The 19,432-nt window shown below is 38.7% G+C and overlaps 1 protein-coding gene across 10 annotated transcripts in view; it reads right to left on the reverse strand.

Moving 5' to 3' along the window:
- Window positions 1–596: 596 nt before the first annotated feature.
- LOC119024318 (AP-3 complex subunit beta-2) overlaps window positions 597–19,432 on the reverse strand; it is a 42,415-nt gene continuing 23,579 nt past the window's right edge. For 2 of the 10 annotated variants that reach the window (XM_037106990.1, XM_037106986.1), the window contains exons 14-29: window positions 19,235–19,344; window positions 18,913–19,089; window positions 18,576–18,762; window positions 17,495–17,625; window positions 15,302–15,361; window positions 13,525–13,563; window positions 12,734–12,848; window positions 11,645–11,825; window positions 11,334–11,499; window positions 11,057–11,144; window positions 10,745–10,854; window positions 9,999–10,227; window positions 9,778–9,862; window positions 9,357–9,454; window positions 4,665–4,803; window positions 3,372–3,558 (exon numbers count right to left, since the gene is read on the reverse strand). In XM_037106990.1, coding sequence (XP_036962885.1) covers window positions 3,372–3,558; window positions 4,665–4,803; window positions 9,357–9,454; window positions 9,778–9,862; window positions 9,999–10,227; window positions 10,745–10,854; window positions 11,057–11,144; window positions 11,334–11,499; window positions 11,645–11,825; window positions 12,734–12,848; window positions 13,525–13,563; window positions 15,302–15,361; window positions 17,495–17,625; window positions 18,576–18,762; window positions 18,913–19,089; window positions 19,235–19,344 — 2,102 coding nt within the window. Of the gene's footprint in view, window positions 3,559–4,664; window positions 4,804–9,356; window positions 9,455–9,777; window positions 9,863–9,998; window positions 10,228–10,744; window positions 10,855–11,056; window positions 11,145–11,333; window positions 11,500–11,644; window positions 11,826–12,733; window positions 12,849–13,524; window positions 13,564–15,301; window positions 15,362–17,494; window positions 17,626–18,575; window positions 18,763–18,912; window positions 19,090–19,234; window positions 19,345–19,432 lie in introns of all 10 variants that reach the window. The other 8 variants (XM_037106988.1, XM_037106985.1, XM_037106987.1 and 5 more) reach the window with 6 other exon arrangements.

Below are 19,432 nucleotides of genomic sequence, written 5' to 3' on the forward strand. Positions count from 1 at the left end.
CAGTCGTTCAAGCCCTTTTCTGTTCACTTTTCCTCCAGTACCAGTGGTTTGTCACTGTTTTTCAGGCCACAAGACAGATAAGAGATAAAAATGTGTCTGTAATTTTTACTTGTATAATAAATAAACTTGTAATACTTAGGTGCTCGCTGGATGTTAGCTGAGAAGCTAATGTAAGTACGGGGTAATCTTAGCTTAAAACATCCACCCCATATATATATATATATATATATATATATATATATATATATATATATATATATATATATATATATATATATATATATATATATATATATATATATATATATATATGCTCAATTTTTGTAGAGGTTAAAAATATATATATATATATATATATATATATATATATATATATATATATATGATCCAATTTTTGTAGAGGTTAAAAAAATAAAATATAATATGTTAATTAGTAATATTAAGAGGTACTGGAAGACAGAACAAGCTAGCTGTTTACCTTTTACCTATGGCCTTAATGCAAAGACAGTCAAACAGCTTGCCTGGTGTTTGGTTTTTCTTCAGCACCAGTGGTTGGTTATTGTTTTTGAAGTCATGAGACAGAGGAAGCGTGGAAATGTATCTGTAATTTTTATTTGTATAATAAATAAACTTGTAATACTTCAGGATCACATTTCACAAACACACACAGAGTATGATAAACCATACTTTGGATATCTGAAAGCAAAACAATTTGCCAGACATGACTTATGGGGTTATTTTATCCAGCTGTGTCATTCTCGGTAGATGTTTACATTAAAAGTAGAATTTCTCACTCTTTACATTCTTCATCATGACTCTGCTGCGATGAATGGACATTTCAGGTGTGAGTGCTTCAAAGGTAAACAATGCAAAAAGGCCAAAATAAAACCGTTCTCTGCTGCTGCCGCTCGGTCTCCTACGATGATGGCTGAAGTTTGACTGTGCGCCTTTGGTAAAACACAGCTGTTACATTTTCCAACAATATAGAAACAATAAATAATGCATCAAAGGTAAGAAGCCACAGGACACAATGAGAATAACAAAAGAGAAGCAACAAGACCTCTGACGTAAAATCAAAATATAGTAAAAGGCATGAAAACAGTGCTGCCTGACAAATGAAATCAAGACAACACTCGATTTGAAAATGCTTTCACAATATTATCAGAAGCACTTTTTCAACTGTAATCCATAAGTATTCTTTAAGAAAGAAAATACACTACAATGTCCTACTCAAACTAATTTAAACATCCATTAAAAGTTAGGGGAAAGGTTTCAATTATTGGGAGCAGCTAAAACCAGTCAGTAGCTGTTTTGATAATCCAAATCTCTGGTTCCAGCACCTGAAATGTAAATATTTGCTGGTTATATTCATATTCTATGGCATTAAGAAGTTGGAAATCTTGGGTTTTGGAGAAGAAACATATCTTCTAACATATTACCATGTGTACTGAGTAGTTTATTAAGTACTTTGTGGATCATTCAAAACTGAATGTAACCGTTAATTGAATTTTATGACAAATGTTCATTAGATTTGCCAAAAACATTTGCATTGGAAACTCGGGTGAATTCACATTTGTTTGAATATTAATTAAGGTTCACTGTCGCTTTTTCAAATAAAAAATACATTAAAATAACAGTCGTCAAAGACATGATTTCTTATTTTCAGGTGAACTAATGGTTAGAATGTGCCTCATGATGATTTCAAGTCAAGCGTCATTTTGAGTCATTTTTGAAAACAGTTGATGTTCGCCAGGTCAATCAATATTCAGTGTCATCTCACACACACTCACACACATACACACACTCAGACACACCACACCTTACTTACGTATAGCAGGACTGTATTACAGGTTGCAATACATACAATAACATTTATACATCTTCAGGTTTGTTTTAATAAATGCCCCACATACTGTAATGAACATGTGCACTATGAGAGCTAGCCAAATGCTAAAATCGCAGAATCTGAGATGGATATCTGTCTTTATTCCCGGGAATGTTGTTATTGATTAACAACATTTATTGTGCCAAAATGATTTCGTTATAGGTAGTTGTTGTCTCAGTTGAGCCTTCATGCTACATTCAAGTAATGAGAAAGGAGGATTACCTTTGTATGTGTTTTTTAGCAAGGAAATTCATACCTAGAGTTCATAAACTACTACCTCTATAATCTACATCTTAAAATGGTTGGAGAGACAATAACTAACAAGCTAAAAATAAAAAAATGGTATGACAGCTTTGTGCAACCACTTAAAGAAGAACTTACTCGGGCAACTTAGCTCTAAAGTTTATGGGTGAAACTTGATCACTTTTTAATTTCTCTTCTCTGAAAAGCATCAGAGAAAGACGCCCTTATGTAAAAACTCAAGGTTCACTAACTTCGTGTCTTTAAAAATGTTAAACCAAATCTGATGGCCTTCCTCTGCAGATGGAGTGTATGAGTGAGGTCATGTTTTGAGTGGTTTGAGAGTGGATATCATTGAATGGATCATAACATTGGATCTTAGTAACTTTGACCTCCTCTCAGTCGACTAGCGTTCTATTTCCAACTGCTGCTACATAATAAATGACCCAGACTTCTCAGCCCCTAATATTATAATTTTAATGCTCCCGTTTTATCTAACTTATTTGTGACTGCTATTTTACTTCACTTCTATTTATATCTTTCTTTTGAACCTTGTTTTAACACAGAAATTTCTGCCACTAGAATCTCTCAATTCAACAATGAAAGGATGTACTTTAAAGATGTTGTGAAGTAGCGTGGGATCATGGGAGCTGCTGTCTTCATTGTTAAGCAACCCTGACTGCCGATGGGAATCTATCTGATGTGACAGGCAGAAATGTTCATAGACGAGGAAATGTTTGATTCTCGTTATGCTTAGTCACATTGGAGTATGGTAACTCCATGTGTTGAGGAAGGCCAGAAGCTTGAAAACATTTATTAAGTGGACCCTGTGCAAAGAAATGATACACAAATCTATCCTTTATGAGTTGATTACGAATCGGAAATTGGAATCCAGTTCATCAAATTGTCTCCTCAAGGAAGGAAAATTCATTGCAAATTAAGTATATTTAGACAATTATGTAATAAACTTTAGAAGTGAGAGAATGGTTCTATATCAGGTTCAGCATTAGTCATGACTGATTGTCAAAAGTATCATGTACAGCTGTGGCATTCAGTGGATACAGGAGTATTTTCTAACCATAGAAGGCTTTTGAACCAAACAACAAACTGGAATTAAACATTCTGGGAACTTCCTCGCTGCTTACAGGAGAACGGAGGAGATGCTACGCGTGTGATGAATCTCGGACGATATGTGACAGGGGTGTCGGTGTGTGAGGGGGCAGGGGCGACAAAAGTCGAGCACACGTCACTGTGTCAGAGCCAGGAGGATGTCCTTCACCAGCATTGTGCCGATCACCATTTTCTCACAGTTGACTGTCAGCTGGGCTGCTCCTTCTTCTTTGGTCGCCACGGTGACCAACACCAAGCTGCTGCTGCTCACCGTCCTGCCTGCGAACCTGTAGACAGGATGATCAGGAGGAGGAACAGGAGGACTGAAGTCAAAGCAGCAAAGGTCGGAAATAAAGACGAAGCAGCAGAAATAAAAGAGGATGCATGTGTGTCAATCAGCAGGTTTTTTGTTCCAAATAAAAAACAGTATGGAGAACAATCTGACAGGTTTTCAGTGACATAAAATAATGACCAACCCACCTATGATGCTATAAAGAAATGTGCACGAAACCTTTTTTCTAAATGGCTGCTCATTTATGTGTGATGTGTTGAAATCTTCTCTACTTAAGATAAAACATGGATTGATTTAAACATCTTACCATGGCTTGCCTAATAATGGCACTGAAAATAAATTGAAACGGGCAAATGGCTAAAATAACTTTGCAATTAATAACTTAATTAATAGTAACATTTTGATTATGTTAAAACTAAAATATTTTTTATCATTTGGTAAAATGTTCAAATCAAATAATTATGTAAGACCCATGATGGTATGGTTTCTTTTGAACTCTGGAATAACTTTTAAACCTTTAAGAAAGCGGTTAAACATCTTTTACCTTCTATTTTGACTACCGTCTTTAGATTTTGTCAATAAAACTAAAAACTAAAAATTGTGCCCTCGAGTTACTAACATTTGATGTCAACTGGTCACTACAGTTGCATTTCAAAATGATACCACTGGCCAAAAAAACATAGAAAGATGATGAAAAATGCAGCCTTTCTCTTCTGCAATGTCTGAAGCCACTGTAGTGATCAGCCAGATGGCGGCACTATATATGCACATCAAAAAAGGTTTGATAAAGTGAGACAAAGCTGCTCCCCGATCCAGCTATCCTTACATCGTTCACCCATTAGCCTACACAGGTCAATTCATCAATTACAATAACACAAATGGTCTCATCTACCTCTGGTGGTATTTTAGGCCCGCAGCACAAAACAAATCTCAAAACATCTTAATGCAATAAAGGATTTTTCTTGACATGTTATGGATGGAATTTAGTCTTTACCACTAGAGGAAATACTACATATAAGATCTGTAAATAGAAATGGGATATCTTGCTAAGATTTTGATAAAACTTGATTGTATCAGCATTCTGATGCTTTCTAGATCATAACTCTTAGTTCTGATATTTGTTTTAATCCCTCTCACCTGCACTCTTTGTCTGAACCGCACGGCACTCTGCTAAGGTTTGCGGCGGTGGTCACCCTCTGGACAATGGTGTGTTCGTTCCGGCACTTCATGTCCAGAGTTAGCTTCTCTGTGATCTCATTCATACCCATCAGCTGACCTGTGGAGGAGTCAGCAGAGCACTGGTCAAACTGGAGAACTCTGAAAACAATTGCTGCTTATTTTCTCTATCTGAGTAGCAAAAAATGCAAAGCAGTTATTGATGATACAACGATACAGAACAGGGTGCTGCTTGTACAGTATCAGTATGCTGTTTTATCATTATCTAACAGTTACAAACATATACAGTATTATATACAGATACCGTATATATGGCTGACGCATCTCCTACAGTCCTGTAGGACATACAGTGCACCAATTATTCCAAAATGCTACTGAAACCTAAAGAGGAATTCACTGATGCTTCCCACTGAGCACAGTAGAGGACAGACGCAGTTGTCTTGGTCAATTTGAAGTGATAAAGAGGAAAATTTGTGCGCCAAGTCCAGTTTAATGCCTCATGAGTTTTCAGTGTGGTTTGAAAGTAAGACATGTAAATTCTTCAAGAATTAACACTCTTATTTGAAAGTGGGTGCTTCCTGCTGAGCATTGATTTGGGAGATGTTGCAGGTCAAAAGACATGAAGAAGCTGACTGAAGGTTCGTCACATGTCTTAATAACACAGTCTTGAGTCACTTAAACTCCAGCCAGCTCCATGTTACACTTTGTTTCGTCTGCTCTGTTTTTTCCACAGACAGTATAAAACAAAGTAGACACAGAGTGGTTTGTGGATTTCAGTTTTGAAGCCTAAAGTTTGGGATTTTACTCCATCATCATCTTCTGCTTTTTGGAGCCAGAACAAACCTTATTTGGACAAAAGGGTGGAGCTGAGGAGGAGTCTGGGCTGGATCCGAGACCACTTAGCATCCCCACAAATCTACCCTACCCACCTAGCTTCTCTAATTCAGTATACACTCAATAGTTAAGTGTTAAAGTCAGTTAGTAGCGATGCATCAGTCCTTATTGGAAGGTCCAAGTGGTTGCAACTTGTCAATCGAAAGTGTACCAGGCTATATTTTCTATTTTACTCTAAATGTGACCATACTTTACTTACCAATATCATGCTCTAATGAAGGAGATTTGGAACTAGCAACTGACACCATAAACTCATTAGGAAACTGTTGCGGTACTGAGGTAATAAGTCATGTGGGAAGTAGGGTTATTTTCTCATAAGCTTATGTGCAATAAGACTTCTCATTGAAACCAGCTGAGTTGACAGTGACTTGATAAGGTAATTCTTGTAACTTTTTAAATGTGAGAAGTGATGTGAATATCTCTAAGCACAACATCACTTGGGGTTTTAGGAAATTTGAGCGGCAACTGTCAGCATTTTCTCATTTTAATAGAATTAACCAGTGGTTCTCAGCTTATGGGGAGTGTCCACCAGATAAATCTGAGTTTTGAAATTATTGACATGACAGCAGAAAACATGACGTGACAGTAGAAAAACACTATCACAGCACAAATAAGTTTTTTCTTCTGACTTAATTCTTGTTTGTGAATGGTGGTATAAATGTACACATTCAGGCTAATAGGATATAAAACAATTTTCTAGTCAGGTAAAACTTATTTACAGAACCCACTTTTATGAATCATACATTTGTTTCAAGGGGTTTCTACAGTTTGTGTAGGATAGAACACTATCGCTGATTCTGATACGGAAAAAAATACTTTATAGAAACCAATGCATCTAAAAAAACTTCTGTTTTTTGACCTGCAAATCACAAAAAAGCTAATCAGGTTTGAATGTACAACAAACCATCAGACAAACAAATGTGCTGTGACAACACCGCATATTCCCATCAGTGGTTATCAGCAGTTTAGTGCACATGATCAAGTGTTGCTCTGATGCCTCATGTTATTCATTTTGTGCACATGGTGCTTGAAGAGTGAATCAGGATCAGTGGATGAGCATTTCCAGTCATTCCTGTTGCAGCAGAATGTGAGCGGCCTTTATAAGATGCAGGTTAGTACAGGTGAGTCTGTCTGCAGCTACAGACCTGGAGGTGCAGTTAAGTGTTGATTACCAAGGCAGGAGGGGAGGAGGGGTGATTCAGCAGGAGGCGTTAGAGGAGGGCAGAGGAGAAGGGGAGTGGGAGGTGGGGGGGTCTGTGTGAGGTTGAGGTTGGCTATAAGGCAGGTGGGCACACAGATGGCTGGGAGAAACAAATCTATCAAAGCCAACTTACCTAGATTGTGTAATAGCTTCTCTATTGGGGGACAGTACGAAGAAGGAGGAACCGTGGATATGACACATGTTTAAAGAGTCACTATGCTCAGTGTTAGTCAGGATGGGAAATGAATACCACACAACAGAAACATGCTGCTAACTGTTGTCTGTAGCTGCTCTACCAAACACTGGCTGGATGTTGGTGTATTTGAAGTGACTAGTACAGTTAGTAAACACTGAAGGATCTGTCACAATACCCACAAATCCACATTCATGCACCGCTCGGAAGTAAACAGGCAGGTCCCACGTCCAACATGTACCTACACACGGTACACTTAACCAACACTTGATGGGCACATTTCCTTTGAAGAAGAATTCACACCCCTTCCTAGTGGACCTCATGGAACCTTGTTTCAGAAAAACCTTGCATGGTAGTGAATGGATAAAGATATTTTTTTAATCCTGCTTGAATTGTGTCATGAATCTTACATATGATCATTGTCAAGAAAACTGGAACTTGTGGTAATTAAAGCGAAATATCACTTAGTTTTGTGTAAAACTGCTCCGTGAACTACATCATCTCACTCAACACAGGTCATCAACATTTACATGGCCGCCAACTCCGTACAGTAAAGGTACTAATAAAAGGTGGTATCACAATAAATCTGGTCATTTTGACAATTACAGTTATGTGAAAGGACAGTTCATTATTTCTGCGAGTTGCTAATATACAGGAGCAGCTCTACAATGTTTAAGTTAGAGGTTCTGATGACTGTTCAACAAGCTGTGTAGTCTTTATAATTTAATATTTTCACAGTCTTATATTTCATTAGTTTTATGACAAACTGTGACTTTCTTGAATTAAAGTTCATGACACAATTCAAATGGGATTGAAAAACTATGTTTCCGTCAATTCACTACCATGTTTTTCTGAAATAAGTTCCCATGAGGGAAATTGGGAGGGGTGTGACTCCCACAACTCACCAATTAAGTACTTTGGTCATTCACTTAAAGGGTATTTTACACATTAAAGTGTGTTTAAAGGTCTTAGGGAGCACTACTGCATACATGAGAAAAAAGTACAGTAAAGCCTTTTGTGGCTACTGAGGAAGCTTCACAAGTCTGATAAAGTGTCACCAGTGATGAAAATTTCAAAACATAAACACTGAATTATAAGTCAAGTGCAGAAAATATTCGCTTTCAGTTACTGATGAATGAAAGTTCATCACTTTCATGTTACAGCTGATAAATTTGGAGCCACTTTTAATCACTTTACAGAAGCCATCGCTAAGTGTGGGTATTGAAACAAACCAGTTGTTAACTGTACGGATGAAACTATTGTGCAGCAAACATTTAAAAGGCAATCAAGGCTTCCATTGAAATAAATAAATCTCATGCAAAACTGTGATTACTCATTTGACTACATACTGAACCTGTAGTGACCAAAAATGATAAAAGAGAACAAACCAAACACTTAATGCTACTCTTATTACAAACACACAAAAAACTAACTGTATCATTGATGTAACCTGTCTTATTACATATAACAGACATAAAAAGTACTTCAGAAAGGAATCTTAAAATAAATGCTGATGATGAGAAAAGACAAAAGTGATGCTGTTCTGTTGTCTACTTTTACAATGTGAGGTGATGTCAAGATGTTTCCTCCTCAACTGACCTTATTACAGTCCTTTTATCAGTGGGCCTAGTATACAGTCAGTTACTGAATGTGTACATCAGACTGTCTTTCATCAAAAAAAAAAAAAAAACCCTCAGGAGACTTTTGAACCTGATTAAAGTCTGAATGACCTAAACAAACCCTGACACTCCAATACCTGTTCAGGATTGCAAAATGTTCTAAGTTCAGAACCCTAGCACATGACAGCAGATGAACATCTAACTAAATTAGGACAATATTCCAGATAAACTCTGGATCAGTATCTCTTAAAAATACTTTTGTTGCTAGCAAGAAAACTAACACAAAGAAATGACTGCCTCTAATGACTCTATCCTCATGAGTCTTGTTTCACTTGGACCTTTGTTCTTGTTTTTGCCTATGTTCTTGGATTTCTTGAGTTTTGCTGTAATCCTTTTATTTCTTCTATTTTGGGATTTGGGATTTTACAGATTTTGAGTTTTCAGCTTTTTATTATTCAAGTTCGCTTTTTGTTTAGTTCTCGTCTGCCTGTCTGTCCTGTGCATTTGGGTTCCATTTGTTGGTTGATATGTTCCCAATATAGATATGTAACACTGTTTTTTCTATATACTGTTAATGACAACAAAGTAGCCAAATAAAATAGGAAAAAAAAAATGATAGAAGTCAGAAATATGTGAAATAAATTGTTTATGCACACTTTCCTATCCTGATAGACTTGTTTTGATGCAATGGCAGTAAAGTTATGGTGTTTACATATTGTTCCTCGAAATAATGATTCATTGCTCACCTTGCTCCTTTTTAAACTCGTTCTCTGTCAGGAAGACAGGCCTCATCAGCTCTCCAACTGGTGGCTGAATAGACACGAAGAATTTCCTGGTGTGAGTGCTGAAAATGAGAAAGACAATACAGATTCAGGGATCATAATTGTTTTTCTAGGAGGGACAGAGGAATTTCTGAATTTATTTTAATAACGTTTTATCTATTTCCTCTGTGCTGTACGCAGGACATAAAACGAGTACAATCAACTATCACAACCGGCCTGCAGACACAGGCGGCGCTAACAAGCCCAACAATGAGTGTAATTTCAAAACTCAGCACATAAATGAAAAATAGTTTAGTTTAGTTACAGCCTCAGTTCTATTTCCACTCAGTGCTTCTTTTACAAGACTGCATGGTGTTGAAACTGTTAAACAGAGAATCCATCTCACCACAGCTGGAAGTTTGCTGCTTGTGTTGAGTCACAGAAATCGATGCCCATCACAGCTGTGGCCGTCTCGCCTGCAGGCAGCAGCTCTGTTGACACATGACAAGTGAAACACGCAGTCAGGCAGAAAATCTCTCATCTGGGATTAAACATGGGTCACACTGGAAAAATTTCAAAATGAGGTAGTTTGAATGAAAAATTCAGGCCCAGCAACCCCTCACTCACCAATCTCAGAAAACTCTTTGACCCTCATCCCAGACTGCAGTTTCACATCCTCTATGTGCAGGTTCTTCGTGTCAGAGGTGGCGTTGTTGGTGAACTGCATCTGCACCGCCACCATGTTGGCATCAGGGCTGAATGGCTGTCGGCTGAAGCAGTACTCCACCGACAGACCCTCCCCCGTGATCCGGTGCAGCATCTCGTAGTTCTTTAGTGCACTGGAGGGAGCAATGGTCTGTAAGCAGAGGACAAGATGTGTCATGTGTCAAGTGTCATTGATACTAATGCCCAATTATACATAGAGGGTTGATATCAGTTAGCATGACAGCTACATTTTCTAATCTGCTGTCAGCATCTAATGGTGTGTTCAAGTCAGTTTCATGTAGGAGAACTATCTGATCGTTCCAGGTGGAATAAGGATCTCATTCGGTTGAGTTTGGCTTTTATAATTGGCATCACTTCATGTTTTCTAGCTGTCAGTTCAGAGAGGATACTCATGTCAAAAAACTGCATTTCAGTTTGGCAGTGTTACCTCTTTTCCACCAACATGGACCAGGCTCCATGTGTACCTTGATCTTTAGTATTTTTAGGGTAGCACTGAGGATGCAGAAGTCAAGATTGTTGGATAGTGTATATTGTGTCTTCCTTAGTTAGAATGGCTAATTAGAATTAGCCATGAATTGTTCCTATCGGGTCCTCTAATAGACGACCAGGAAGAGGAACAGGAAGATGCGAAAAGTGTGAATACTTACTGCCGGAGAGAGAACAGTATCAGACAGAGACAATCCCTCCAGGTCGGTCACAAGGCTATTTGACAGGAAGGTGTTGACAGGGGTGACTTGAGGAGAAGGAGCAGGTTCGACTGAGAGGGAAAATGTGAAATGTGAGTGTGATTCAGCCGTGACTGTATTCGTCTCTCTGTTATGCTATCTCTCATGGGAACAAGTCTGAGTTTTTACTTTCAGAAATAATCATGTGGTTTGCAAACGTCCTTGCACACTGTCTTTGCTTTAGTTCTATATTCTCTTTCAGAGCATAGAGCTCTTAGAGATGAAAATACTCACAATCATCAAGGTCGAGCAGAGACATTTCTTTCTTCTCTTTCTTGCTCTCCTTCTTGACAGGCTTAGAAGGAGGTTTAGATTCAGCTGACTGGAGGGAGATGAAAGAAAACTTAGATGAATAGGTGGAAATTTTTTGGTTTCTGTTTCCAGGTGGGGCAGGCTAAATACAGGGTTTGGTCCACATGTCAGTGATAAGAATGTTAACAAATAGACTTTGTTCTAACATAGATATTTCCTGATTTTATTTTATTTTTTAACAGGGATACATTATCATTACCTTTTTTTTCTTTTTGACCTCTGCCTCCGACTCAGACTCTTCAGACTCTGATTGGCTGCTCTCAGACTCGCTCTCCTCGTCCTCATCCGATTCAGACTCTGAGTCACTCTTACGTTGTTTAGTCTTCCTCTCATGCTTCCTCTCTTCTTCTTCACTGCTCTGCTCACTGGTAAGGAAAGAAAAATTAAGCAGTCTCATTAGGTTGAGTGTTGAGATTGCTGTATAATAAAACTACCTATCAAACTATACTGAACCATCAATTGGGCTTTCAGAACAATGTGTGCAGTGTCCATAACAGAAACATGTACTACCTTTCACTTTCTTGCACCGGCTTCTTTAATTCCTTCTTTTTCTTCTTCTTTTCCTTTTCTTCCTCCTCTTCCTCCTCCTCTTCCTCTGACTCAGAGCCATCCTCACTCTCTTCACTCTCTGATCCCGACGCACTCTCCTCGCTGCCGCTGCCACTTTCTGAGCCGCTGGCAGAGTCCGACTCTGAAGGGGAAAAGGATCAGAGAGGGTGAGAAGCTCACTTAATTTACACAGAAAACTGAGATGAAATTATGCATTGCAAGTTACAGTATACACCATATATCAGGTGACACCTGATATACACACTGTTCAGAAGCACTTAAACAGACAACACAAGAGCTTCACATAAACCATAAGACAACTATGTTTTTAAAGATTCATGAGACTCAAATTCACTGTAGTACAAGTGTTAAATCTGTAGCAACTTCTTCTCCTTGACATTCACAAATGAAGATGATCACATTTTTATTCTCCCTTGTATTATTAATGCCCCAGAAATACTGTTTTTTTTTCAAGTGGCAAACAAATTCAAAATAAAAAAGATTTAGCAGCACCACTGACAGTTGCAGATTGCATACCTGAGGCACAAACAAAAAGGACTAAAGACAGAGATTAGAGAGATGATGTTGTACTACTGCTGTTCAATGATGCTGCATCATTCCACAATATCTGGATTTAATTAACAGTCTTTTTAGTCTTTACAAAAACCAGACAACTTGTCAAAGGTACACTGACATCCAGGATTTTGCTTTGTCCTTTATAATCTCTCATTTTAGTAATGAAAACTTAATTTTCACTGAATACTGAGTGGAAGATTATGAGAAGACTTTCACTCAGACAAACATAATACTGAAGTATTAAATTATTACTACAATCAGTAATAGTACTTCAGTAGATAATTCTAAAAGCATTGTATACAGTAAAGACCTTAAAATTAGTGTCTACTTGACAGTGGTGGAACATAACTGGTGTGATTCAGAGTGACTTGGGTTTTATGATTGAAACTTCCACTTTTAAATACAACACAGAGCTCTGAGATGGACAGGCTCGTTGACTGTAAAAGAACACAGCCAGCATCCAGCTAAAGTTACCACTGTCAGCCGACTCCGTCGGGCCAGACTCGCCCTCCGAGTCAGAGTAGAATGGCTTTTCCACTTTCTTCTCCTTCCTCTTCTCTCGGCTGCTGCATTTGGTCCATTCTGGCACCTGGCAGACAAAGTGGAATTCAGACAGTGAGCCGTCAGCCTTGTTTCAGTGACAAGCCCCCTCAGACAGAAGCAGAGACGAAGGCAGATTACAGTAGCATGGCCATGAATGCCTCTGCCTGGGCGTGATGCAGCCAAATGAAGCCAGCCGTCGGATCTGCTTTTAGATCTGACAGTCAGAGAACAAATTCAGTACACACACTAATGCTTTGTCTGTCTTTTTTTTTTGTTGCACAGATAGATGTCAGCACCAGGTGATGCCTTCATGACCAGTTGCAGAAATGGTTTTCTTTCAATATAGGGAGCAGCTCCATTAAGAGAAGTGATGTCTTTGAGGATGGTGACTATCCTCCCACACTTTGTGTCTTGACCTTTCTGTGACCAAACTCATTAACTAATGCCATCAGCTAATGAGTGTGGACATCCTCTAAACCCCATTCAAAACCCAAGAGGCTGCTAATGCATCTGGACATGTGGGAGGACTGCACAGCCTGCTAAAAGAATCACTTCTTTAATGGTAGAGACCGAGAAAGAGGGTGCTGTGTTTCAGGTAGCTTTGGCTGAGCTTAGCACAGGAGAGCGACTACATTAGGCAGGGTGTCAAAAAGCACTCGGGTTTTGCCGCTATATGGGTTTGAGGCTCAAGGAGGTGGGCTATTTGCCGCTAACTGACTCACACTCGTTAATGTTGTGACTCTTTCAAGCAGCGTAAAAACCTGGCAGATGTAGAAAAGAAAAAAGATTGGGATGGAGGTGAGAACAGGAAGGAAAAGTTTAAGAAAAAAGTCAGGAAAATAAGAGAAACAGGCACAGGAAGGTTTCTGGGTCTAAAAAAAGAAGACGTGTGAGAACAGTTTGTGATATCACAGAGACATCAAATACTTTTTTTTACCACAATATCTGGCATTTAGGTAGCTGGTAAATGTTGTTTTTCTCTGATAAAATCAAAACACTCCAATATAACTTAATCATACTGTAAATACTTAAATATATGCTAAAATAAATAAATAAAAAAGTCAACAGTAACATTCACCATTTACTAATACATCAAGCAAATACATGCCAATTAAAAAATCTACCAAAAAACTTGTAAACAGTGGTAAAGCAGGATGTTGTACGAGCATGGATGAACATGAACTAGATGAAGAGTGGAACAGCAGAGGGAAATCACATCACTCAGTATCACACAACATTTGTGACACATTCACAAGTTGTGTCCCAAATTTCACATGAGACCAGCCAGGTGCAGAAGAAGAAACAGTGGCCCACTAATGATCAAACTGACCATGTCCACTCAAGGTCCACTTACTCCTAATTATCTGATCCTTCTGGAGCCTTCAGACATTTTATCCAAAGTACTTTTTTTCAGTTAAGGAAAAAGAAAAATACAATAAAAACTAAGCTTGATGAAAAAAGATTCTCATGGTTAGTCATGGAAATAATGAGTTCAAAAGCTATTAGATAAAAAAATTCTAAATTATTAGCTATAAGTTAACTGATAATGTTGACTTTTTAACTCATTATGACTTCTCACCACCTCAAGATATTGACTTTTTGTCTAATCATTTCATATGACTTTTTTAATCAAATAACCTTTCAGATAAGTGTGCCTAAACAGAACAGTAAAATAAAAACAAGACGGCACGGTGCAGTTCTTTTGGTACCATCCACAACTTCTGATAATGAGAATGCAAAAACAACCATTCTAATGTGTAACAAACTGAACAGAACTGGATCGCTTGGTGGATACGAGGCTTTTGTGTTTTGTCCAAGAAAACTTAAACAGATGGATTAAAGCCCCTCAGGTGGTCATCACTAACAGATGAAGGCTGTTAAATTGTCATGATACACTGACTTCTTGTCCTTGTTGGCTTAAAAGAAAGTGTAAATAAGGTGGTTGTGTGGTTTTCAAGGTCAAGAATGAACTGTCAATCTCAACTTTTAAACCAACATGGAGGAGAAATCCTGATAAGTGCTCAGAATAATGGAGTAATCATATAAGCTAATGGAAGTTTAAACATCTAAAGTTTCTTAACCTGCTGATGAAGAAGTACGGTTGGCAAGGCAAGCAAGTGGACTCTGAGTAGAACAAATGCTTTTTCCTGGATGAAGAATGAGCTGTCAAGCTCAGCTCTCTAATCCTTTGGACCTGAGTCAGCTTTGTCTGAAGATTTAGCATCAACTTTTATCCTACATCTTCATGTCTACATATTTCAAGGAGGATAAACTATGGTCTATTTCTACTTGGGACACAGATGGCTGTCACATTTATCCTCTGTAAATCTACATAGATTCTGGGATTCAGCACTGAGGACTTAAATCTCATCAATCTTATCTCATCGACTTGACCATCATCAGCAGACACCAGACATCAGACTATAGAAGGAAAGAGAGCAGTCATCAAAACAAACACCACTGCACTCCCAAACTGAGGAGGAGGAGGAGGAGGGGCACCTCTCGCCAGTCTCCTAGCAGGCCGATCCGGCCCTCGCTGGTGTCTATGACTTCTTCTATCTGTGGAGATGATAATTTGCAGAGGGAGAGCCTGTCAGAGAGGTCGGGACTTCAGAGGGTCCACTGATCCTCGCAGCTTCCACAGCCACAACAAGAGTGGATGTGATTGGATACTTAGTTTGATCATGGCCATAAAACCTTTCTGAGCAACTGAACCGCTATGTGTTTTTGAGTTACTTTTGCTTTTTTTTTTATGTCAAATCATACACATTATACATCAGTGCAGACCATTTTACAAAGCATACTATAGGTTTTTGATATTTTCAAATCAATGTTATGTATGCTATTAGTTATGAAATAGTACAATTCTTTTTTCAAACAACACAGGTTCAGGCTTGGTCACTGCTTTTTTCTTCCTATCAGTAGGTTTAGTCAAGGCTGAATTTGTGCTATTAGCGCTTAAAGTGACAGAAAATTGATGTTTTCAATACATCTACTATTTTGTTTTAGTTATTTCAAGGTTCTCTGATTGCATGCTTCACTCTTGAATTACCAAATTTGATTCTGGTTAGCTCAACAAATCCATTGGTTTTGGAAACAGTGCGGCATAAGGATGTGGGGAATAGGCGCCCAACGACTATGAGTTAGGGTGTCTAATCAGGTATAGAAATGGTTTGTCGTGATCTGTCAATTATCAGCCCTCTGGACTTAAAATGATGTCATAAGCTAATGTAATCAGATGCAGACTACACCACAATGAGAATATCAAAATCATGACATGACATTGCAAACCTAGTTCTGGTTATGAGGTATGTTGTTGGAAAATCAATCAGATGTCAGAGTTTGTTTGAATGCAGCTACTGTGTCTGATGTAAACTCATTGTGATAACAAAATAAAAGCAAGAAATCATTCGCTGTAATGGATGAGCTATCTTTCAACTCCTTGTAATGGAAACAAACATCTGCCTGGAGGGTTGGGAATTGAATTAAAGGTGAATTAAATGCTTTGGAAAGCAGCAGACAGTAATGTGACTTATGTGCTTATTTAAACTGGTCTGGTCTTCCACAGGCCTGTCTCTTGCTAACCAAAAGTCAAATCGAACTAACACTCAATGCACCAGTGGCCTCATCTTGAAATCTGCATCACAATTTAATGACACATTAACACTAGGTATGGAACAATGGACTGTGAGTAATAAAATAAACACTATAATAACAATATGACAACAAAATCAAGGCTTGAGGTCACTCCTGAAATTTAAAATCAAGCAGTTTTATGAGTCTTGATTTTGATGTGTGATGCACTCAAGTATTGATTTCATGTCGTCATTTTTTTCACATTGTTGGGTGTGAACCGATGGCACATGGAGTGAATGTGATGGAGAAGAAGAGGAGGGCATTAGGTGAGTTGGGAAGATGAACATTGAACCTCTTAATTGCTCTTAAAGCAAGAGTTTGTTCAGCTACAATCCAGTAGAGTAAAATTTGGTTTACTAATTGGGAATAAATTCGGGAATGATTTGATTGAAATTGAATAAATTGAATACAGATGCATAATATTAACTATTGGTTGCATCTGTACGCGGTATTATTTTTGATGACCTCTTAAAACTCCTCTTTAGATCAACCTTTAACAGAACAGCAGGATATGAGGTTTGCTGCTGTTGACGCTGATTTGTAGTGAAGACTTAGCTGTAGCTCCCTTCTGTATCACATGTGCTATTGGCTCAGATACTGGTGAAAAATCACCTGGACAGGGCGAGTAAGCTGCTGCCGAACAGAGGCAAGTGCAGCAGAGAGGGCGAGGAGTTCACTGCTGCTCACTGTTTTCATTGTGAATCAGAATTTTTTAAATAGAGACTGTAATCCTCTTTTCTCCTTTGTGACTCATTCTCCTCCCTGGAGGGGGAGAGGTTCAGCAGCATCCATTTGGAAACAGATGGAGGCAAAAAAGGATGCATGTCACAGATGAGCTGTTAATGCTTATGAATGAAAGATGGCTGGTGAAAGAGGAATCAATGTTATATTGGAGTTGATGTTATATTGGGTGTGAGGCTTTGGTGACTCTGTCTAGCCCCTCTGAGGCACCGCTCTGGGGCAGGAGCGACTCTCGCTCCCCTCCAACTTTTGGGGCCCCTGGAGATCCCAGAGGGCCCCCGTGTCTCTGTAAGTTACTGTTCCCACTGCACGCACAGAATCCTTCACCTCCACGTTGCGCACGGAGGGGTCTGGGGCAGCTTCAGGCCAGTCAGGCAATTCCTGGTAGCCGCCGGCCTTTGCATTCAGCAGGTGGGACAATGAACCCAACTGAAAGTGGTCTCGATCTGCAAAAACAAGAAAAAAGGAATCCAGATTTTGCACAGACAAACAGAGGTCAATGCAACACAAAGGGCACTTTGTCACTACTTCTTAGGGGGATAACGATCCCCAAAATTTTGAACCATAGTTCCCATAATTTTTACGACCAATGATAATGAGCAATTTGCAACCACACCACTAGATGCTACTAAATTCTACTTACCAGATCTTTACAAGTTTGTAGAATTAGCTATTAGCAGTTTTTGTTTGCAATGTATCCATGAATGTGCAGAACATTATTACAGAATTACCTTGATAATGAAGAAAACACAAAACACGTTTGGAATAATAATAATGATAATAATAACAATAATAATAATAATCATATTATATATTATATTTATGTGATTTCTAAGCGCCTGTATCACATCTGTGTCTGTGATATGAATAACAGCTAAAATTAGTACAATGTGTCACACGAAATTGTGACAATTGGAGTCAAGTTTTTGAACTGCCTCCAGGAGTTTTGCGTCAGAGCTACTGCTGCAGCTGCAACTGTTGATCACTGATACAGCAAGTGGGTCAAAAAAATGGGACAAAGTAGACCATTATCTGTATTTTCAGTATACCTGTCCCTTTCACATCATGCAGTATTTCTGCCTCACATCTCTCCCTTTGGGTCCATCCCTGTGACTCTGTACAATATGATAACCTCAGCATGGGCTTTAGCACCAAATGTAATTAAGCCCTAATAAATTGCTCAAAACATGTCGACCAGTTTAGTTTGTTTATTGCAAAAGTTGGCTTTCTCGCAATATAAACATTTAAGGGTTTAGAAAACAGAACAATGGAATGTGACAAACTAGATACAAACCTGCTAGCTGATAAGGACACATAATCTTTTTTTAGTGTTCAAGAATATTACTGGGACTGCGTGAGCTTTTTCTAAGGTGCGATCCAGTGACGACTTATGTACCTTTAAATGGAGACTCGAGGACTGGTGCAGGTTTGAGGGCGAGGAACAGTTTCTTTGCATACTTGCTGAGTGCTCCACTCTTCTCGGTGGGCACGATGAGCTGGCGAATGAAGCGTGCCCGATCACGGATGTCATAGTTCTGGTCATACTTGGCCAAGTTGAGAACATACTGTGTCAATAGTTTGGTCTGTGAAAGAAGTGAAAATTGTGAAGATCTGATTCTGCTTGAGTTACAAAATGAAGCTTTACACTACACTGAAGCTTTAAAGCACTGCAGACACTAATGACAAGTCAAAGTTGTGTCCATGCTAGTGACAGTCAAACATGAAAGGCACACCTGTTTAGAGTTGGTGAGATAGAGCTTGGCGGCTAAATTGATAATTTGTAGCTTCACAATATCCTCCTCATTAGTGAATGACTTGGCCATCTTCCTCAGGACATCCGGGGCGATCTTAGGAACGTGCTCACAATATTCTCCAATCAGCCACAAGATGCTGGCCCGTGCCATTGGCACCTGAAAACAAATAAACTACATTAAATGGTTGTGTATGTCCTTCTACTGGTCCTGGACAGGGATGGAAGCTCCATGTCCAAGAGGAGAGTTGAAAAGAAAGAACAACTCTTCAAAGACATTGACAGCAGCTGTGAATGAGACTCACCTGGATGTTGTCTGTTAGTTTAGCCATGTGCTTTATGATGTCGCTGTGCTTCTCTGGTTGCATCTGCAACAGCTTCTTAATAACCACCACAGACTCGGCTACAACCAACTCTGTACAACAGGAGGAAGAATCGCTCATTGAAATCATAAATTAACATTAAATTAGTTTTCCTGCATCTTCATCATAGATTGAGTTACT

The sequence above is a fragment of the Acanthopagrus latus genome, chromosome 8 (assembly GCF_904848185.1).
Source record: "Acanthopagrus latus isolate v.2019 chromosome 8, fAcaLat1.1, whole genome shotgun sequence".
NCBI classification, from domain to species: domain Eukaryota; kingdom Metazoa; phylum Chordata; class Actinopteri; order Spariformes; family Sparidae; genus Acanthopagrus; species Acanthopagrus latus.